Source organism: Xiphophorus maculatus, chromosome 15 (genome assembly GCF_002775205.1).
Source record: "Xiphophorus maculatus strain JP 163 A chromosome 15, X_maculatus-5.0-male, whole genome shotgun sequence".
Taxonomy (NCBI): Eukaryota; Metazoa; Chordata; class Actinopteri; order Cyprinodontiformes; family Poeciliidae; genus Xiphophorus; species Xiphophorus maculatus.
The window spans coordinates 15,040,138-15,062,285 of NC_036457.1; the positions used below are offsets into that span (position 1 = coordinate 15,040,138).

A 22,148-nucleotide genomic window follows, 5' to 3' on the forward strand; every position below is an offset into this window, starting at 1 on the left:
CATATCTACTTCAGGAAATCTGTTATTTTTAGAGAACAACCATTTTATGTCTATTTCCACGTTTCAAAATAAAGAAACTTTTGCAAAAAGATGTATATCCATTGTCTTATGTGTTGATATTTGCACATAGTTTCCAGCCTAATGCTGACAGAAATGGATCTGAATGAATGTTGCTGGTAAATCTACAGAAATTATTCAACGGGAAAAACTGCTAAAAGCGACATTTCTATAATTATAAACTTTGTTTATAATTTTTAGTCAGTTAATGAGAGCCATTTTATGTAGAAGGGCCAAAGACCCACTTGTGGCTCCAGAGGAAGTGGTCACAGACCCCTGATTCATTGTGAACCCATTTTTGGCCAAGCTTTCACTTATGCTTTGATAAATTGAGTTATTGCTCCAATATTTTCACATGATATTTTATGTACTGTAGAGAACAGCGCTATATCCAAGTGCATTTTTATGCATTAAAAAAATGCATAAAATAGATGCAATACAAGTTTGACTCCTAAAGCAAAGTTGAATAAACCATGGTGTGGATCCCCCACTCCAAATCTGCAAGGCTTAAAGTATTAAATTAGGGGAAATTTGGGGAGTTTCAATGCGATTGCCTAATCCAATTCACTGGGGTTTAAATAATTTTATGTTGAGACTCAGTCAAGCTCTTCAGAACCCTCCATCAACAGATCAAGCTTGTAAACACAGGATTTCCAGGTCTGGGTTTACTCCCGGCCACTTACACAAACCGGAGCACCTAAAGAGACTACTTGAATGGTGTCCAAAGTACAAGCTGCCCCGGTCAGTTTGGGAGTGTTCAACCCTGTTACATGTATTCCTGGGGTCACACACAATACACAACCCAGTCAAATCCAGACTGTGATTTAAAAGGATTTGTTCCAGGCTTTACCTTGTGTTTCTAAAGCAAAATTGGTTAGAACACCACAGGTCAGTGGGGTTAAACGAACAGTTTGGTATAATAGATGCTGCTTATCCAACCCTGCACAATAAAGAGCCTTTTTTTTTTCTTTTCCAGATTTTTATTAGTATTTTGACGTAAAACTGGATGGACGTTGCTTCACAAACACACCACAGCCATCTAGTGAGTTTTGTTTACAGTAAACATCTTCTGGTACCTTAATGAACTGGACGGCTTCAGAACTGGGGAAAAAACAAACTGTGTTCTAAGCCAAACCACATAATGCTTACAGTTGAGTAATTGCACATGTCTTAGTGATTTACAGACAGACTTCCCTTCGGTTACTCTGGTGGCGTTCAAATTCAAATACTAGCATGTCTGAACCTACAAAAAATAACTGGACTGACATGACAGGTTACAGCTTTCGAGAGTTTGGCATCCTAAGCTAGTGAAAAAAAAATAAAAAGGGTACGAGCTACTGAGCTGCTAACAGATAAGACACCACAGTCAGAGCGGCCGTCTCGATAGCAAACAGGTGGTGATCCTCCACATGAGGGCAGCTGCTCCTCATGAACTCCGCCAGCCGGAGCAGGTACTCCAGGTTGTGGCCGGTCTTCCCTCTGCACACGGCGATCTGGGCGCCGATCTCCTCCGGACTGGCCGGCCCCAGGTAGAGGGGGTTGTCGGCGGTGGCGATGTACACCAGCGCCTGAACGGGAGACCGGTCCTCTCCGTGCGGGAAGAAATCCACCATCTTGGTGATGTAGCCGCCACGGACCGTCTCTCGGACGTTGAGGTACTTGAGGGACTCCTCCAGCTGTGAGCCCGACACCTCGAAAGCCACACCCCAAGTGGTCGCCTGAGGGGGAAACAGAAAAAACAAAAAAAAAAAAAATGGAGAGAAAGTCAGCTTTGGTGTCAGTGGGGAAACTCCCACGCGGCTTCAGAAGAAGTTCCACTTACATCATAGTCTTCGATCAACGTCACCACTCTTCCGGGCTGAGGAGAGCAATACAAATGGGTTACAAAGATGAAATCATTTTAAGACAATAGCAGTTATAGTGCCAATTTTATTTAAAATTTCTGTATATTATCTATTGACCGCAACTAAGCGCTTCACGGACCACAATGGGGGCCCCGAGCCAATTTTTAGAAACCTTAGTCACGACGCCAAATACGTCAAGCATCTAAACCTGTCTTTCAACCTCACCGACTCATCATTCCCGCGATGGAAGTTGTCTCCATGCCAGAAACGCCTCTTGTAGCCGTCAATGTAACCGACCTCGCTCCTCTTGTACTTGAAGTCCGGCTTCCATACCAGCGACCCGTACCCGAAGATCCACAGGCTGCTCTTCCCTGCGATGATGTCTTGAGGTTTCATGCTGATCGGTAGTGTTGACGTTCAAATGGAATCGATGGGATTTTTAAAGAAATCAGCTGGGAGGTGACTAGCTGGTGGTTAGCGTTAGCTTCCTCCGGTCCAGTAGGAGAGGTACCGGTTGGCTCGCAGGGATACCGCGTCCGGTATTGGAGCCCAACTGCTTGGCAGTTGCGAAGATGGAGTTTCGGGGTTGGTTTTGCCTTGCACTGTGCATCGCCATTGCATTAGAGTTGCCGCATTATGCCTTAAAAATCCATGGCAGCCGCTTGGGCCTTGTGGCTCGATGCGAAGGGGGGGAAAAAAACGACAAAATTGTTTGGCCAGCCGCTGCGCCGGCCTGTGAAGGTGTTAGCTTAAGAGAAATTAATGTATAGACCGAGGTTTTAGAGTTGTAACCGTTGTAAATACGCCGCTGGTTGCCGTGTTCCCCCCCGCGGAGATGTTTGTCAAGCCTGACGCATTTCCTCGATAAGATGGCGAGGTGACGTTCGAGAATTTATAGTGTACTGGCAAATGTAGGCGGAGCCTCACTATGCTTTCGACCAATGATATACATGCAATCTTTCTTTCCTGCCCTTTTTAGCCAAACAATTTTCGGTGCGCTGAAGTAAGGCGGGACTTAGAGCTACACTCGACATATGATTAGTTCAAATTCCAGTTATGACGTAGTTTCATTTTACACTCTGATTTGTCACTGAACTTTCACTCTAATGTACCCAGTTTTTGATTGGTCCGTCTTGTTGTCAGTCTTTTTACTTGATCTGGCTGATGCAACTTAGCTCAGCATTTCAGATCTCTTGAAGCAAACCAGTAACACCAGACGTTACGTTGCATCGTATCTTTATTTATATTTATATATATTCACTTTATTAATGATGTGAATGTACTATTTCAAAGCCTCGTGTTTTTCTGTAAATTCTGTGAACTGACCTTTGAAGGATCAAACTGAATTTCATTTAGTTGCAGTTGTCACAATTAAAACATGTAAATAACTTTCCTTTTCAGTAAAGTTAAAGAAAGTACAAGTGGTTATGATTAGGTTGATGGGAGTTTAATCAGAGCCTTATATGGATGTTTACATTAGGCTGAATCATATAGGAACTGTAATGCGGTTTCACGGCTCAAGTATCCAAGAGTTGGATTAAGATCAACCTTCCTTTCATACCACACCAAGTGTTTATACACATAAATATCTGGTGACATTTCGGGTATTTGTTCAGTCCAGCAGAGGGTCACCATGACATACTCAATGGAATATGTGTGGCAATCCACTGGGTCAGAATGCAGTAAACAGGAAATTTGTTTTAGTTTTCTATACACACACATGAGCAGGTTCTGTTTATCCAAAAATGTTGGGTAATTCTTTATTTTTTTTGTTCATGTAGAATACCCATCTGGAATAAGAAATCTTTCTAAAATAAAATTAGATCAAAGAAAAACTGACTTCTTTTCAACCGGTGGCCACCATGGAGGACACACTGGATGAGGAGATGACCGAACAGCTGTAGGGTTTGTTCAAAACATACCAAGATACCTCCCTCTACCGTCATATCTTAAATACAGCGAACAGTACAAGCTCATCTCTGCTCAATAAATAGATTATCTATAAATAGGTGGCATTATCTGTTTAATAAGAGGCCAGTCAAGTGTATCATCTCCTCATAGATCCAGTCCAGGAAAGGTTGAACGACCAGCTTGCAGCCTCTCACACCTTGCTCTTTCATCTCCATGTGCACCATATCTCGGAGCCGGTGACTTCACTGACACCACAGTGGTAGCGTTTTCTCTGTGAAACATTCACAAGCGCCAATTGGCAAATAGACTGGCTTTTGTGAGATAAGAAAGGGCAATGGGTTGCGTAAAGAGCCAGGGAGTGCTCCTGCTTTGTGGAAAGTTGGTGTTATTTTTTTTTGTTTGCTTTTTACACCTCTTTATCGGTCAAGGACAGGTCAGTTGTATCTGAAAAAAAACAAGATTTCACTCGCAAGGTGACATCAACAAAACAAACTGATCGATTGATGCAGCTCAAACCAGGTATTTACATCCAATGGATTAAAGACACGTATCCTTTTTCAACTACCCAACGTTAAATAAGAATATAACTTTACTGTATGTATATGTAATATATCAAAGTATGACAAATCAAAATGTTTGGCCAGAAATGACCACCTTTACATTTTGAGGGACAAAAAGGGATAAAGTTGCAAGTCTGAGAACACCATTTCACCTGTAAAGCACAGTGGAGGCATCAACAACACTTAAGGACAAAGAAGATGTTATTTTGGAGTGATCTGATCCTTCGTCCATTATAATTTGCATGCAGAGCTAAAATGATGCGAGAGCAAGGCAGTCTACGAACCTGTCTGAGTAACAACCAGGAAGGATGGGCCAAAATTCTAGCAAGTTAATTTGATAAGCTAGTGGAAGGAAATCCACGTGCCTGATCCAAACTCTGAATTTCCCCTCTGTAGGTCAATAAAGGCTGTTTTAATTTTTATTCTATTATTTTCAAATCACCCAGTAAAATAGAAACTTCTTAATTTGAAGTCAAATTTAAAAAAAAAATCTTTTGGTAATTATTCTGGCATTTAGCTAACAAAAGTCATTATAGTCGTCTTAATTAACCTAAAACAGGAAAATAAATGACTGATTTGGTTCCAGAAGGGGGAAGATGATGAGTCTTTATATACGGGGAAGCAAATATCTGGTTTCAAAAACAGATCTTCTACAGGGTTTATCTAACTTATACAGAAAGGCATCTTTTCTTGTAATTGAAATTATTTTTAATGGGGAATGCTGTTTGAATAGACAGAAAGTGAGAGGGGTTGGAGTTTGGTTTGGTCTTCTGCTGACCACTTCCTTCCTGTGCATGGGGTTCTTACTGACACCTAGTGTTAATTAAAGAGATAACTGCAGTTGAGGAGAGGCATGCATGCTAGTCAGCTGCAAACAAAACAGCAAAAACAAAAGAGTAAAGTGCAATTTTAAGTTAAACCAATCAGAGACAACAAAAACAAACAATAAAACATAAAAAAACCACACAAAAAACAGCTTAATTTGGAAAGTGCAGCTGTAACCATCATAAGGTGGCTAAAAACAAATAAATGTATTGTGTTGGACTATTGAATTTCTAAAATATTAAAGAAGTACAAATGCTAAAATAGAAATTTAAAGATGGTGACAAGGAGCTGCAGCTCCTGCGTGGAAGCAACAGTTCTTTAAAGAAAAGGAAAACAAAAGCAAGGAGCACAGAGGAACTTCCAGATTCCTCGACTGCATTCGAAATGGGAAAAGTTGCTGTGGCAATGACAGAAAAAGTTACTCATTTCCTCAGTGTAAAAAACACTGATCGGGGGTGTTTGCTTGCAACTCTTTGTATTATTTTGAGGTTGCATCCTGAGACTTTGAGTCATCTGTGCGATCCAGAGCAGAACGAAGGGAGCGATGCGTGAGAAAAACCGCTGGCCCTCGCCGGTATGTTCTGCATTTTTTAATCAAGGAGGAAACAGGAACTGATGTCACTGGGTCACAAACAGGATGCTGTGATTATAACACAATGAAAATGCCGGCCTGTGTTATGGACACCCAGAGGCCAAAGAGCAGAGCCCTAGCAAGTGCAAACCAGGGGGTGTGTGCATTTGCTGATTGGTGTGAGGATGGTGACCATGGGAAGAAACTCTTGAGAGCTATCAGGTTGGGTCAGGTAGCAGACCAAAATACGAGGTGCTTTAACTGGATGATTAATCATTGCGACGGCATCTATATTTTTCTTGAGCGGAGCAGGAAGTTCCTTTTTCCAAACTTTTCTGTTTTCTTTTTTTTTGCAGTAATTTTACAATCTGGGAGATGAGGATGCCCAGGTCAAACTGTTGACAGGATGTGTGCGAGGAGGGCAAAAAAACAAAAAAAAAACCCCAACAAATTCTATGCCGAGTGTTGATTGCTCTTGATTAGTGGGTGTTGACTCTTACGGGATCTCTGTTAATTGGAGACAGAAGGCATTTTCAAAATCCGGACGAGCGATGAAGAATAAGACAAGACGGGGTCATTTTGAGCAACAATCTGTTGGAGCTGTCTAGATTAATCAGTTTGTTCTGACAACTTTTCTAAAGCAGATACCTTTTTATTTATGTGGATTCCTCCCAGATTCACTGGCTCCCATCTGGTTTGGCCCTCCCCTCTGATGACGTGGGGGACCCGTGCCAGGGCCTCTCCCCCAGCTTTGTTTACTGGAGTGGGTGGTATAGTACCGGGCATTGAAATATTGCTCCTAACCCTGAGGGGGAAGCAGGCAGTTGGGGAGCCTGCAAGAGCCTCAGTATTTTTTTTTTTTTTATGGGAGGAGATATGTGCGCAGTGTGGGTCATGCACACGAGGTGAGAGGCATGGCATATGCTGCTGTTTTTATGGCACCACAGACTCACTCTGCGAGCTCCCCCCACACGGCATCTGTTTGGCTGGCTATACGAGCATTACGAGAGGGGTGAGGGGCTTGAGGTTCCCCTTTGCCCCGCGCCTTGGCTTTGTTTCACCATTTCCAGCTCGAGGGGGTGGTTTCCCTGGAAACGGATTTGAATTTCAAGCCAATTTAGGGGCCAGAGAGAGAGAGATACAGAGAGAGAAAGGGTGGGTGAGTGGAGTAGGAGCCAAAAGCGTTTCCAGGAATTACTCGAGGTAGTGATGCTACAAACAAGGGAGCTTTTTGTCTCTATGTGACCTAGTCATTGTGTTAGGGCTGGACCTCAATGCTGCATCTGACACCACTGATTCCAACCTCTTCTTATAGACAGTAGGATATCTAATCGGAATCAATGGTACAGCATTTATGAATCCAACAAACACTTGATATGTCTTGGTAAAGTCTGCCGAGACAAATGTGATAACTGGACTTCAGTTAAGGATAGTTTTTTCAGAAACATCGCTTCTGAAGAGAACCGATTCTAAAAGAATCGTTGGGTACTGCAACATCAACATGTCAGCTACAGCCTAGTTGTCGCTGGAGTCTGTTGTTTAATAAAAACTATTATGTACATGTTTTCTCATACAGTGACATGTATCAGTTTTGAGTGGTACACTGATGACACCCTGCCTTATGTATATATGAAGCCAGATGTTTTTCTTTAGGTACATGGCCTATAAGTACGTCCTGGGGAAATAAAGCATCAGATGCAACTGTTGGGAACTTTGGTGTCAATGCAAATACACTCTTCAGCTTAATGTGGACCCTTTCTCTAAGGGTGAGTGCAGCTGTCTGACAGTAGAAGACCATTTTAGCTGTTTGTATCCAGGGTATTGTTTTCTTGTTCATGATAAACCTCCTTAAGTGATGACCAAAATGTGGATGACTGTAAGGAAAGAGTTTAACTTGTTGACTTTGTTCGATTTCACCCTAACACACCAGGCTGATTTACATCAAGACAAGACCTCTATGCATCTATCCATCTCCTGCTCCATTCTGCCATAACTCGTAACCAAGATGGCACCCAGAAACTTGACCTTCTGCTATAAGACGACAAAATCTTAAATATTTGAAAGAGCTTCTTTTTAGTAATTTTTTCATTTAAATTGCACATTGCAATAAGCTACCTGCATTGTAAATACTTGTTTTGTTTTGTTGATGTCAAAGCTATCTATTTAAATTATTTTTGCATATCGTTCTCATCGTATACAAACCTTTTAATCTCGACTCTCATTTTAAATTTAGCCCCGAGTTTCACTTCTTTAAGAGGTGCTATAAAATGTGCGAGTGCAGGGAAACAGCTGACTTTCACAACTCAAAATCTTTAAAACCAAATATAAATAAGCACACAACACATGGCATCGTTTCTTGTCAACGTCATTGTTTAGAAAACTCCCCCAAAAATAACTTTCTTTTCTTCCATTTAGTGACAAACAGTTTTATTCTTCAGAAGTTTGGTCCTTATAAATATGCATTATATACAAAATAATATTATAAAACATATAAAGAGCAGTGTCATATTTAAATTAAACTCTGAAAATAATCATTTAAAAAATTACATTATTGGTTTTTCTACGTTTTTGAAATTTACTATAGGCAGGCAGTGGTGTGACAGTCTTTTCCTTCTCCTTTTGACTCAGTTATTTTTGTCTTTAGCCTGCATAAGAAATACATTCCTATCCACACTTTCTCTGGGATTTTGCTGGCACTGCGCTGACTGTTGGGCTCCTGTGGTTTTTCTCGTGAAATCCCTGTTGATTAAAAAGTGTTCTCTTGTTTTCCATTCTAGGTTTTTTTATGGTAGTGCAAATGAACAAAGAACAGACAAGGGCACACATTTAGCATTGAAACCCCCTCTTTTTAAGGCTTCTGTAGTGAATTTGGGCTGCATACAATCTCCACCCTTGCGCTGGCCAAGTCCAACTAGTCCCGTCTTTTTCCAACGTGATGAACAGCTGAGGGATATTTTCGCATATTCGTAGCTCTCGTTGTTGCCGACGCTGGACTGGGACAGCGGGTGAATTCACTCCTTTCGACCCTGAGTCTTGCATAGCAGGCAAAGCTGGCAGGAGTGATTATTGAGGAGGGAACGATGGGGGAGGAGGGGCTGGGGTGATTTGGAGAGTCAGATCTTAGGCACCTTTTATTTCTGATTGGTTGGCTTTCAAAGTCATCATGATTATCAAACAAGGCCAGGTCAGATACGAGGGGCAAATATCCACCTTTCTTTCTTCCTTTAGCTGTCCAGGTTGGCTGAGATGCTAAACGATCATTTCCCAGATGCTTTGTCCATCTTCAAACCACATCTGGTCAGTCTTATTTGCCTTCCATCCATTGGGGAAGGTCCATCATTGTACATGCTCTGCATACAAACACTTGGTCAACATTAGGTCGGTCAGCCCTGTCCTCCTTCTGTCGGGTTTCGATTTCTTTTACAGGGCTAACGTCTCGGCCCTCAACAGTTCTTCAGTGTTTCAGAGCAGCGATGAGCATCTAAAACAATCCCCGGACTCCTCTCAGCATTTTGTAAACAATCCAGAACATTACATTCTGTCTCGATTGTGTCTCAGTTATGCGTCCAAAACTTCTCTGACCCCTCGCAGTCTATACCTGTGGGAGAAACAAAGAGGCGAAGAGAAATTAGAGTAAAAACCAAGTCTATTTGGTTGTTCTGAACTGTATGAATCAATTAAAACAAAAGATTTTCCAAGCGTCGTAATAGTTCATAAGTTATTCTCTTTTATATTTAACTTGGAAAGATAAAAAGAATTCTGCCAAATGCCACAAAAATAAAATATATAGTACCTTTGAGACCAAGCAGAGCCAAACATGTGTGAGAAAACATTATGCGTAAGGATTTTAGGTTATCACGTGGCCAAGATAAAGAACATTCAGTCTAACTTACAGAAACCAATAATGCATATATATGGGATTTCCCAATCTTAACTCCAAAAATCTACAGTTCTTCCATAAATAGCCTGATCATTATTGAGGGATAGTGCACTTGGGACAAAGTAATGCGTTTAAAATCCAAGAAAATGCTTACCTCAGTTGCTATGACGCACTCCCTCCGCTCCTCAGCTATAACAAATACCGACTGGTACATGGAGTCTCTTGAGGAACATATTGTAGATATCCTACACTCTGGCTTTTCACTTCAAACACAAAGCGAAAGTTGTATCAATGTAAAAAATACTCACAAGGGACAACTGTGTGTTAGCAACTGCAGGTGAGGAACAATTCAAAGTTTTCCTTCCAAGCTAGTAAAAAAAACAAGCTGATGTGTTCACACAAACAAAATCGTGGCCTTAAGTAAGAGGGAAATCTTCTTAGCATTTCTACCATAGCAGGACGTCATTGATGCAGTTTGAGTGCTTTTTATGTATTCTTCAGATTCTTTGAAGGGAGGTTGTATTAAAAGGTTATACACAGCAAGTTTATTCTCTGTAGTAGATAACTGTGTAGGTGTTTCTTGGCTATTATTTTTGTTTTAAATCTGGGGTTAAAGCTAATGGCTAGTCAGAGGTCAAGACTAAAGGAGACTTCTACGCATTAAAACAAATCCAATGTACAATAAGTTGCTTTCACTTACACTGAGTAATATAAAAGAAAAAAGATAATGCAGTGAACCTTTACAGTTAAAAGATTCATAAAATAGTATTTACGTAAATTGCTAAAATGTTTTTCTTATTTGAGTTACATAAGCATGCTTTGGTGTTGGACCCTCTTGGAGTAGCCGTTAGCTTTATCTTCCTGGAGCTTGAAGACGCCAAAAGATTTATCTACTGAAAGTGTTAAATGCTTAGAACCTTTTAACAGAACATCCCTTAAAAAAATCCCGAAAGTGTTGCTTTGAAAGAGTGTTTCCCCTTACCTGTACATTCTGCTCAAAGGCATTTTATCTTCTAAACTCTTGTCATAAATAAGACTTTTATCTTCTTGTGACTTTTCGTCCTTAAAATCCTTTGTTTTAGAGTTGTAAGAGTCCAAGTGATAGTTTTTGTGGATAAAGTTTGATTTTTCTGAGTCACAGTCCACCTCCAGACTGAGTTTCTGGTTGGTGTTTTTCAGCTGCGATGCTGGGATCAAGTTATCACTTTGCACCTTCGAAAGGTTGTTCATAGTCTCCGTTTCTGCTCCTTGACCTTGCGCCTGCCTGTGGATGTGCCTCAAAGCAAATCCCACCATGCACAGTAGAACCAGCAGCGCAACCAGACCCATTGCCAGAGAGACCGCCACCCACTGGAAACCATCGTCGCCCGTCACTGGAGAGGTGAAGGTGGCGAAGGATTCACACAGAGGCCCGGTGTAGCCTGGAGGACAGGTGCAGGCTGCCGGAGTCTTCCCTGGACCACTGCCTGTGGTGCAAATGCCTCCGTTGAGACATGGCCGTACGAAACACTCGTCCAGGATTCTGTCACAGTTTCGTCCACCATAGCCCGCGGGGCAAATGCAGGCATAGTCATTTATTCGGTCTTGGCAGGTTCCTCCATTAAGGCATGGGTTTCCAGCACATTCGTTGATGTTGATCTCGCAGCGTTGTCCAGTGAACCCTGCGCGACAGCTACACATGCGCATGCCACCTTGGAGCAGACACAGACCACCTAAAAAGGATAAAATGGACAATGATGACTAAGTACATACATTTCATAGTGAGAAACACTTCAGTGACAAGCATTTCAAAATCACAAGGAACTTAATCCCTCTTGGGTTCACACATCTTTGTCAAATCCATTGCGACCACAATACTGTGTATTGTTGTCCTCAACAGAGAACAATATCTTAGAAGGCTGCATGTTTACAAGAAGACACAAAACTGAACTGCGTTTGGATATTTATTGCCTTTCACCAACAACCGCAGCAAGCTGTGGTGACATTTACAAGCCGTTGCTCCGAGCTGCCGAATGTTTATGTAGAAGACAATAGACACCAAGTTCCCAACAATTCCTGTTGTTCCATACTGCTTCCAGCAGCAGGAATTTAAAAGCTTGGTGGTGGGGAGACAGAGGGGTAGCGAGGGGAAGTTCAGAAAAGGGGGGTATGGGAGGCCAAAGAGCAGAGGAAGACCGTACCATTAGCACAGGGAAGCGACGTGCATTTGTCCACTCTCTTCTCACAGTTGAGTCCGGTGTAGCTGGAAGGACACTCGCACATGTAGCTGCGGCCATTGTCTTTCTCCCAGCATTTGCCGCCGTGGAAGCACGGGGAGTCAGCACATGTCAGCAGGTTGTGCTCGCAGTGGGAACCCTCAAAACCTTGGAGACATGTGCACCTGTAGCCGGTCTCCAGATTCTTAAGAAATGCAACAAGAAAAAAAATGTAGGCCTCAAATAACACAAGCAACAATCGGCAGGTATGATCCCTTATTCAATCAACTTACAGTGCATATGCCTCCATTCCTGCAGGGGTTGCTGTCGCATACTTGCATCTCCAGCTCACAGTTAACCCCTGTGAATCCTGGCAAGCAAGTGCACGTGTAACTCCCTTGGCCTGTGTTCATGCAGGTGGCACCGTTCAAACAGGGATGGTGATGGGTGCAGAAGTTCAGGTCTGAAGAGGGGAGGACAGAAAAGAGGGTTTGTTTACAGAGAGGCAAAGGGAGGGAAAAGAGCTACCTACTCTTGATGTGTGCGTGGAAAGCTCTGAATACGCTTTAGGGGAAACCTAATTTACTAATGCTTCCAAGTTAGTAATATGAGAGCATCTTTTCTCAAAAGAAACAAGTGGTAAAAGTTGTGTGTGCGTACCTTGGTCACATAATAGGCCTCCCCAACCCTCCTGGCAGTTGCACTGCCATGGCAGCTGGCAGGTACCGTGCTTGCAGGCCGGGTACTTCCTGCACTCGTCGCAGAACGTGCCCTGCCAGCCTTCCCTGCATCTGAAGAAATGACAACAGACGTTCCTGGATTACTCTCTTCTGAGTAACATCAGAGTTTCTTTGCACACAAAACTACAAAACATCAACTGTTTTAAACACGCAAGCTATTGACTTTGATTGATTAAGAGCAAACAACCATGTGTTATAGTTTAGTTAGGAATTTACTGGCAAGGACCTAAAGAAATCAGAGAGCAGTTCTGCAACATTAGCAGATGTTCCATCACAGTTAAATCCCATTAACATTGCATGATGATTAAATTCACTGCAGCAAAATGACAAGTTACATAGCAGGCTTTTGCTGAAGTGATGTAAAATCATGAATAAGCAACTTATAATTATAGATCAATTGTTATGCGTAGTCAATATTATTTTTGTACGTTGTGCTGCAACTTCTGTCAAACCACTTGAGCCAAAGAAGGATCATCACATTGTTTTATATCTCAAGTATTTATTCCCAGTTAGGGACAGTTTTTGCACAGCAAATGATGGATTTATGTCTAAAACGAGAGCAGCAGAAACTTGAGGAGGAATTTCTCCCAGGGATGGGGTTGAGTGTGCAAATTATTCTTGCTGCTGAGCAAGTGAATGGGATGGGGCAGTGACAGGAAGGGAACGTGGGAAGAGGAGAAGTTAGTGAGAGCAGTGTGTCATTTACACAGTTTGGTAGATCTGAACCTCTTTTATTGGATTACACTAAAATAGCTTCTCTACTACATACTCTTCTTTGGGGGTTTTAAAGATAAATTGCAAATTTGGAAGTTATGGTTGTTTTGCTGAAATCTCAGTTAACTACACTTTTAGGTTCTTTGGTTTTCTATCTAGTATGATGCTGACTGTGACTAAATTTTTATTTTATGCTCTACTGTACATATTTTGCTGGTTTTAGATTCTTCTAGATTTTTTTGTTGTTTGTTTTAGTACCTTACATCCTCTGGTCTCTTTTTCAATCTTTGTTTCATTACTTTAGTACAGATCTTGTTTTTTTAAGGACATTAATGACTACATAGGTAAAGATATTATTAATATACCGACGAGTACAGTGCAGTTTCTCTTATTAATATGCTATGATGCTTGATGAGAAGCACAAGCAAATGTGAAAGCAACAAACACTGTTCTCATAGCCTGTGTCCCAACACATATTTCAACACTTCATAATATTTGATACTTACACACACTCCCCAGGTTTGGAGCAGTTCCCATTCCTCTCACTGCACCCCTCAAGACAGATAGCTACAGTATAAAGAAAAAAAAACAAAGATAAGTCACTTTTTAAAAATAAGTGCTAAGGCACTGACTTTGTAGAAAAATACAATTGTTTAAAAATAACTGCTGGGTTGTGAAGATGTCAGGTAATCCTTTAATACTTCACAATAACAAGCATGAAGGCTAAAGAGATGGCAATTTCTCGAAATAGCACACTCTGAGTGTCCATGTTGAAGTGCGTGAGGCTTTAGTCTTTTTTAACTTTGGTCATTAATCTAAACCTGTCCGACACACCCTAGTTACAGCTGCCCCTTAAAGAGAGAGATGGGATGGTGTGGGTCTGTGGCGGGTGGGCAGGGCAGATAGTTTGTTTGCCCTGTTTTAAGTGCACCGGTCTTGCATGACACTGATTCGCGGGACAACATATCAGGCGGCTGACAGTAAAGCGGCCCGCTTTAAGTCCGGAACAGATGCTTGCTCTCAATAGCAGACAGCTGTCACTATTGTTGTTTGTGGTCCGCCGCAGCCATATTTGCAGCTGCTACTGCCGCGCGCCCAACAATGGAAGGGGCTAAACATCGGTGGCGCGTGGCGGATAATAATGCCGCGATTAACCTTGGCGCGTGCTGTCGCCCGGACTCCTCCTATCGATGCTCGCGCGCCCCCTCCTCCTTCTTTCCCGCCTGCGGATTATGTTACCGGGCACGCGCGAATACAGTGTTCCCTGAAGGGGGAAATTGTGTCGAGGGTTCACTTCAAAATTTCTTTTACACGAATAGCAAATGATTTCTTTAATCGCATTATAAGACGGATATTGAGGGTAGGTAAGAAAAAGGAAAAGTTCAGCTTCCGTTTCAATTTGTATTAAAAACGCTCCCAGAGCCAGCTGGCCCAACGCTATATAGGAGCTTAAACAGCTTTTGATTAGGAGTGAGATGGGGGTCCTAATTGCTATCAAGTACCGCTGCTCAATTAATAGTTGTACACTGAGGCCGCTCAATGTTGTATGTTCCCTTAAGCAGAGTTTTATTTCGGAAAACCTTTTCTAACACCCACAAGCTCTTACAGTATCACTAATACTTCTTTTACACTTTTCAAGCCTGATTGTTTGAGTATTGTGCGTTAAACAAAATACATTGTACATCAACAATTTCTTTTATTTAACTCACATTCATTAAATAAATAAATAGTAAAATAAATAATATTTATTGTAAATATACTCAGTTGCTTTGGAAGCTAATTTTCATAGGATTATGTTTCACAACAAACTTTGTTGCATAGAGTAAAAATGATTGAATGATAAACTAAAACTGACTTAAACCACAAATATTTCTCTTTGTAATGTTACAACTAATGATTTCTAATGCATTTTAAATCCAAAGTAATTACAAATTGAGAGATTTTTTTTAATAACTTAAAATTGCTATTTATTAAACTCTCATTAAAAGTGGGTCCATTACTTTTAAATGCAACTTAATTTCAAAGTTTTGACATTTCTATCTTCATTTTACAAATCCGGCATGCATAGGGGGCACCTGCAGACCTAAGGACCCTAAACTTTGGTTCAGGGTCCTTAACACCCTTGTGCCTTGGGCTGGCTCTGTTTTTATCATCAATGTTTGAATGTTTATGCATTACACATCTTGCATAAGCATTATTATGGCTTACAATTAAAAAATACTGTCACACAGTAACCAAATGTGTGCTGCTTTATGTGCCTTATGGATTGATGGCACTTAAATACCTTAAATATCAAAACAAATGTGGTTTCTAATCTTACAGAAAGAATGCCTTAGTTGCTGTGTTGGTAGAAAATGGTAGCTATCTAACAGACTATGCCTTTATTTTCATTTGGACCTTTAAAGAAATAATTGAGATACTTTTGTGTCAAAATATTGACCTTAATTTGTACTTAATTAGGCTAGTTTATGTGGCCTACTTCCAAAATGTTAACCTGTTCAACAACAATTTTCTGATTTACTTAGAAAAAAAAGTGCATTGTAAAGCATGTGACAATTCTAGTTCTCTTTGGTGCCCCCTGTTGGTTTGGGTCCTCTAAACAGCTGCTTAGTTTGCTTTTGCATTGTGTCGGCTCAGCAGTCTCTAAGTGTAAGTTACACTAAACCCAAATGAACAGTCTTGCTCACATCCATGCATGGGCGTGTGGGAGCGGAGTGGAAATTATGGTGTCTGAAAGACGCTCAATCTGTCTTCTCCCATGTATATTTTCTGTAGTCACGCACGATTGATGTGTGTGCGTAATTGCAACACGTGAGCCCATCTGGTTAGAATTTGGCGCCACGGTCAAAATAGTGCATGCCAGTTTCTCTTTCACCACCAGTGTGACATGGATGACAGATCCACTGTCACCCGTGTGGTCACATATCCAGCACATGGTAGCTATTACTCTCACGGTGCCTCCTTCCAATCTACTCTTTGATTAATTTGTTTTTGGTGAAAGGGAGCGGGGGCGCCCTTCGGTATTTTGGGACTAAAATGACATCAGGGGCTCTCCTGTGGGCTCATTTGGAGCTTTTCAGAGTGTGGGTCAGCAATGTGGTCAAGTAGGTTCCAACCAGTTCAATGTTGTGTTTACAATCCCACAACCAGTTACATTTCAGAATTATGTGATAGAAATGGGCCATCGAGGAGCATTACACAACAAAACCGCCTGACAGACAAAGGTATTATTAGGAAATCTCTGGCTGAAGATCTGGACCTCAGTGGGGATAACATCTTTATCTGTGACTTCTTTTCTTGGCATAAATACAATAAGAAAGTCAAGCTCCTTACCTGTGGTTGCACAGGGAGCATCTAATGGCTCATAATCTTAGATTGCAAAATAAATATCAGCGGTCAAGTTCAGACCAAGACTTTCAGTTTATATCGAAAGGCAGCCAGGTGAGAAACCAAAAGATTCGGCTTACGTTCTTCACAGTATTTCCCTTTCCAGCCGGGAAGACAAGACAGCTGACCATCCCTGGTGCAGGTGTAGTGACCGAACCGGTCGTCTCTGGGCGTGCACTTTTTGGAACAACTTTCCCCATAGTAGCTCTCGTTGCAGATGAACCGATAGGAATATCTAAGCTCCGTCTGTTTCTCGGTTTGTGTGTCCTGGGACCAGTCGGTTCCTACACCCAACTGTCTTTGGATGGCAAAAAAGCTAATCATAAAGTCTGGATTGTTGATATCTGTAAAAGATGAAAGATCAATTAGAAAGAGAGAAAGAAATTAAAACAGTTAAATGTTTTTTTTAATTTAAATATGCAGCTGTCTTGTGATGATTAGGTCAAAGAGTAATCCAGTTTCGTCTTAGTAACTGCATCCCTTAATCAAATCCCATATAGCTGAGATGAAAGATAAACTCAGGTCGAAATTTCCTCTTTTTTTCCTGTCAGCAGAAAAAAAAAACATTCCCAGGCCCAGTCCCCTCTTCCAAAGGGCAGAACAGAGTAAGGTGTAAAATACAGGAAGATGTAGTCAGGGGCTTTTGGCAGGCGCTGTGTATTCTCACCAAGAGCCCACAGCTCTTTCCCACGCCAAAAATAAAACTAGAGGAAGTTCAATTGTATTGGGCATAAGAATGAAAAAGGTGCTCTGAAGTTCATAATAAAGGGACGCAGAGGCGTGAAAAATGTCTCAAAGTATTGACATTTAACATTACGATTAAGAAGTAAATGTTTAATCGGCCACTTAGAATCAAATATAGCCATGTTTTAATTTTTAATCTGTGAATAGGAAACAGGGGGGGGAAAAAAAGCTAAGAAGAGCTCCCTCCTGTGGTAGTATATGTTGCACTCACCTACAGGTAGATTTCCATAAGGTGAATGCCAGGCCTCAATAATTAATGAAAATGACCCCTGAGGAGAAAAACACACGCAGTCGGTGAAACTGTTTAGTTTATAATTTCACAACTTTTAAATGTTTTTTTCTTTCTTTCTGATTCTGTGTCGTAGTTCATATGTATTACAGTTAGGATGTATGGAGACATGTATGAGTTGCAGTGAACCATATACAGCACAGTGTATGGCCCCTGTAGACTTTAAAGTGAGCGACGTCGTAGCGGCGCAATCTGGTCGTCGCCAGAGCATTACCTAATGACATGGATTAGACGAGCGGACCAATAACCGGTGCGCTCCCAAAACGCACAGCTGCTCCCCCGTTAAAAACAACAACAACAACAACAACAACAATAACGCAGCACAATGGGGGCCGCTGCTATGACACAAAAATAATAACGTGGATGCATTTATGCTGCGCGCCTTCCACGCCCTTACCGGCCATCCGAACTTGAAGGGGATTTGAATGGGTCTGGGTAAAGTGCCGCTGTCCTTGGCGCTGAAAGAGTTCGTCCCCAGCACCGGTGTCTCCCTACTCCCAAAGATGCAGTCACCTGGCGACACCACAGCCTGGTAGTTCTTCAGGCAAATTTTGAAATAAGTCCTGCAGCTGGGCGTGCACGCGTTCCCGTTTGCCAGCAAGCCTTTGTGGTTTTTAAATTCATGGAGATCTACCTCAAAAACTCCCGAGCCAAATACCTAAAATAATGTAACAAAAAATAAAAATAAATAAATAAATAAATAAGGGGAGGGAAAGTGAGACGTTATTTGAGAAAGCGTGAAAACAAAACGACAACAACCGTCTCATCGCTTGTTTTCGATCCTCATTCTTCATCCTCCTTCATACCTGTAATATTAACGTGGTGCTGAAGGCGATGGTAAAGGTGAACCAGGCTGCCATCCTTCTCGTTTCTCCAGGGCAGCCGTGTCACCAGCCGCCAGAAACCGCAAAGCCTCCTTACTCCCAAGTATTTAAGCCCAAGAAAATGATTTGTTTTTGGCAAAAGCAACAATCTAAAAAACACACATAAATCCTCCGAAAGCTCCTTGTTGCCGTGCGTCAAAAGGGTCCAGAGGAACGGTTCCCAAATCTCAAAGTTATCCAGAAGCCGAGGGAAGACCAGAATATCCACAGCCGCGCGTCTTTCGCTCAGCAGGCGTCCTCTCCTTGTGTATACTCCACAGTGTGTCCCTCCGCTGAGTGCGTGTAAAGGCTCAAAGCTTGTTTTGGTGCTGAACTCGGTGCGTCAGTGCGCCACGGACGTTCATCAGCCTTCTTATTACTAGTGAATGAACCGTAGAGCGTCTCCTCCTGGATATATAGATGTACACTGCGCGGCTCATTACATAAACTGTCACTCACCCAACATGGCACCGCCCCCGTTCACATATTCAACCCCCTTCCTTTCCACCCTAACAACAATTATCCAGATTTAATCCTCAATGGCAATGAGGTGCCCCACCACTATTAACGAACCCGGAACATTTGTAAATGATTTTTTTTTTTTACAACCGAGTGCGCGCACTGGAATGCTTTACGCAAGCGGACAATGTAAGAGGAGACAAAACTTTGAGTGTAGAGAGGATCAATTCAATTAGGGTATTTCTTCGTGTACTGTTTTTGCAGTTGGTTCCACTCAATTGCACGCCTAATCAGCCCCTCACTACAGGTTTGGGGACCATTCGTCCGCCCGGAGACAGCACTCTGACAGGGCCCACATGGGAGTCTCCCCGGGGATGGATCACACACAATGGCAACAGAAATAAGATTAAACGGTAAACCAATAGTTAACTTCAAAGTTAAACCAACTGAATTGCAGTGGTGTAGCTGGTTAATTGTATATGCTTTTAGACGCCAAACCGATGCGATGTGAAATATGTGTTTCGATTTAGAATGTGATCAATGCCCTCAAGAAAACACGAGCAATCCTTTGATTTTACACCCGATTGTTGGTGCTTACGCTAAATCACTGCTTTTTACTGCGACTGTGGGCGTGTTTCATCTTGTACCTGGCGTGTGCCCTTTCGTGCCCACCCCTACATTTTACGGTTAATAGCAGCGTGCCTCCTATTGTTGTCGCGCGTGTCTCTCTCTCGCCCTCATGCGGGTGTTCTGTGCTGGACGGGACTATTCAGCTGTATGCAAATCAGCACTCTCCCTCTCTCCGTCCCTCCCTTTCCTTCTACCCCCATTCTCTCTCTCTCTCTCTCTCTCTCTCTCTCTCTCTCTCTCTCTCTCTCTCTCTCTCTCTCTCTCTCTCTCTCTCTCTCTCTCTCTCTCTCTCTCTCTCTCTCTCTCTCTCGTTCTCTTACTTGTGGCCTTCAGGAGAATCAGGCTATTTCAAGCTCCAGGTTCTCAGGATTGGATGAATCAACCAGTTTATCAAAAGAAAAGACATGTCTAGTTCTAACCCAAGCGTAAAAGCTTTACGGAAAATGCGAGCCCAAAATGATTGTTATATTTCTCTAAAGTACAAATGTTTTTTTTCCCCTCTCAGCATTCCAACGGCGCATTACTTGGTTTATAGTTTGATTTCAAGTATTTGTTATCCAATCGCCTGTTTCTCTCATTTGTACCATCTGGTGGGTGATAAAAGTCCAAGCGCATCATATGCCCAAGGAGCAGAGACACCAAAATTCAATAGCTACGCTAATGTATATTTACTCAGTTACATTTACTTCACTAACGTTTAGGAAAAAATAACTTTTAGGAGTAGTTAATAATAATAATAATAATAATAATAATAATAATAATAATAATAATAATAATAATAATAATAATAATAATAATAATAAAGTATTTTTTAATTGAATTAATATCAAAGTATCAACACATTGCATTGTGTCATCCCACATCTCGAAATTTGTGGTTAAAGCTCACGGTAAAAAGATATTCATATTTCAAAGATGTAATTTGATATCTAAATGTGGTTGAAAGGCTTTCGGGATTGACCAGGCCTAACTTTCAACATCTTTGTTTAAGATACATTTCTATGAGACTTATGGAATAAAAAAAACAACTAACCATTTATCTGTTTTTCCGTGACGATAAGAAGTAGTCAGCCTTAGATAGTCATAAAAAACTAAAAGCTTATGGTTGCCAATGTTTAAACAGCATTGTTTGAACTTACAAAAAAGAATAAATCCCCCCCAAAAAACCCTACATCCAACCCCGGTCATATTTTAGATGATATTCCATTCTGTTTTTAAAAAACAAAAGTATAACGCAGGACTTGGACAGTCTCTCTTACAATTTTCTCTCTGATTTCAGCATATTTGCTTGTTATCTGTCATTTTCCACTGATAAACTGTGCACAACTGAGAGTGAAAATGGAGATCATCTATATTTGTTCAGTGTTCATAGGAGGCAGACATGATGGACTGGCTGAATGCATGTCATATTGACACACCTGTTGTCTGCAGCGAGTCCACAGAGACACAATGGCATTGGCTTGGTGAACTGTATTTTAATGTCTATGTGGCCCTACATCTCCTTCTGCTACTTGTTGACATAAGATGCTTGATGGTTATTTCTGATTGTTTTTTGTTTTTTTGTACAAAAGGATAAATCTGTTGCTGCCATGCACACTTTGAACTTTTGTGCATTGTGCTCTTTTGTTGTTTTGACTTTTTAATTCCAGGTTGGTCTTCTTTGGTTGGTGCCGGTGATGGGTTTTAATCGTGGATATTGCCTCGCTTATCTCGTTTTATAGCCATCTGTTTCAGTCGAGGTAACATGAAATGGCAATAAAAAAGTGTGACAACCACAGTTGATGTATTTAACAGGTGAGCAAAGGTGATAATAAAAAACCCCTCCACACTATGAATAGAGAGGAGAGGGTACTTATGTCCTTTTCTTTTCATAAAACTGGCCTTTATTGCAGTATTGCCTATGTCAGATGGCTTTTGTTTTATTATGTTGCTTGCTCTGGGTACACATCTCACAAACGGAGGTATCGACAAATGGCCTAGGGATTGTTAGTAGTGTTTTGGAGGGTTATTAAATTTAAAGTGGAAATACATTTTTAAAGATTGTCTAAAGGGAATGTTGTATTTTTCCAACCAACTCAAACCCAGAGATGTTCCTCCTTCTTTAGTGAGCATGTTGGGTCTTGATTATAAAAAATCCACCACTATCAGTTAGCTAACTGCAGCCAGCAAGCTGCAGTTAGCTAACAATAGCAATTAGAAAAATCTACTGGTGTTTTAATTTGAACATTATCAGTTGGATAGCAAACCAAATGAGATTACGGCAGATGGCAAAATTGACAACTCGATGAAATTGATACGGCTTTCTTACATTAGATGATTTTGTTCCAAATGACTCTCAACTGTTTGTAGCTGAATCTACGGTTTCCACATGATCAGATTGTGTGGGTTTGAGTTTGATCAGTTGCTTATTTATGTGTAATTGAAATGAATTGGATGTTTTTCTTGTGAAATGCTTTGAAGTGATATTTGTCATGAACTTG

General features: G+C 41.3%; 2 protein-coding genes across 2 annotated transcripts; both read right to left on the reverse strand.

The window, feature by feature from the left end:
* Positions 1 to 1,025: 1,025 nt before the first annotated feature.
* chac1 (ChaC glutathione specific gamma-glutamylcyclotransferase 1) lies at positions 1,026 to 2,782 on the reverse strand. The gene is made up of 3 exons (XM_005815869.3): positions 2,127 to 2,782; positions 1,880 to 1,915; positions 1,026 to 1,775 (listed from the first exon to the last, which is right to left on the reverse strand). The coding sequence occupies exons 1-3, from the start codon at positions 2,295 to 2,297 to the stop codon at positions 1,392 to 1,394; spliced, it is 591 nt and encodes a 196-aa protein (XP_005815926.1). The 5' UTR covers positions 2,298 to 2,782; the 3' UTR covers positions 1,026 to 1,391.
* Positions 2,783 to 8,178: 5,396 nt separating this feature from the next.
* Positions 8,179 to 19,001, reverse strand: dll4 (delta like canonical Notch ligand 4). The gene is made up of 11 exons (XM_005815868.3): positions 18,524 to 19,001; positions 18,115 to 18,375; positions 17,640 to 17,697; positions 16,765 to 17,028; positions 13,804 to 13,864; positions 12,504 to 12,634; positions 12,137 to 12,306; positions 11,829 to 12,048; positions 10,631 to 11,360; positions 9,803 to 9,911; positions 8,179 to 9,366 (listed from the first exon to the last, which is right to left on the reverse strand). Exons 1-11 carry the CDS (start codon positions 18,575 to 18,577, stop codon positions 9,361 to 9,363), a joined length of 2,064 nt encoding a protein of 687 aa, XP_005815925.1. The 5' UTR covers positions 18,578 to 19,001; the 3' UTR covers positions 8,179 to 9,360.
* Between the last annotated feature and the right edge of the window lie 3,147 nt (positions 19,002 to 22,148).

What these genes read in the sequence shown, in the direction of transcription:
- chac1 (XM_005815869.3), bottom strand. Translation starts at nt 2,297, where the DNA reads ATGAAACCTCAAGACATCATCGCAGGGAAGAGCAGCCTGTGGATCTTC. An exon ending in ATCGCGGGAATGATGAGTCG is followed by an intron (nt 1,916 to 2,126) that starts GTGAGGTTGAAA and finishes TGCTCTCCTCAG; the next exon opens with CCCGGAAGAGTGGTGACGTT. An exon ending in CGTTGATCGAAGACTATGAT is followed by an intron (nt 1,776 to 1,879) that starts GTAAGTGGAACT and finishes TTTCCCCCTCAG; the next exon opens with GCGACCACTTGGGGTGTGGC.
- dll4 (XM_005815868.3), bottom strand. Translation starts at nt 18,577, where the DNA reads ATGGCAGCCTGGTTCACCTTTACCATCGCCTTCAGCACCACGTTAATA. An exon ending in AGGCCTATTATGTGACCAAG is followed by an intron (nt 12,307 to 12,503) that starts GTACGCACACAC and finishes TCCCCTCTTCAG; the next exon opens with ACCTGAACTTCTGCACCCAT. An exon ending in GGAATGGAGGCATATGCACT is followed by an intron (nt 12,049 to 12,136) that starts GTAAGTTGATTG and finishes GCATTTCTTAAG; the next exon opens with AATCTGGAGACCGGCTACAG.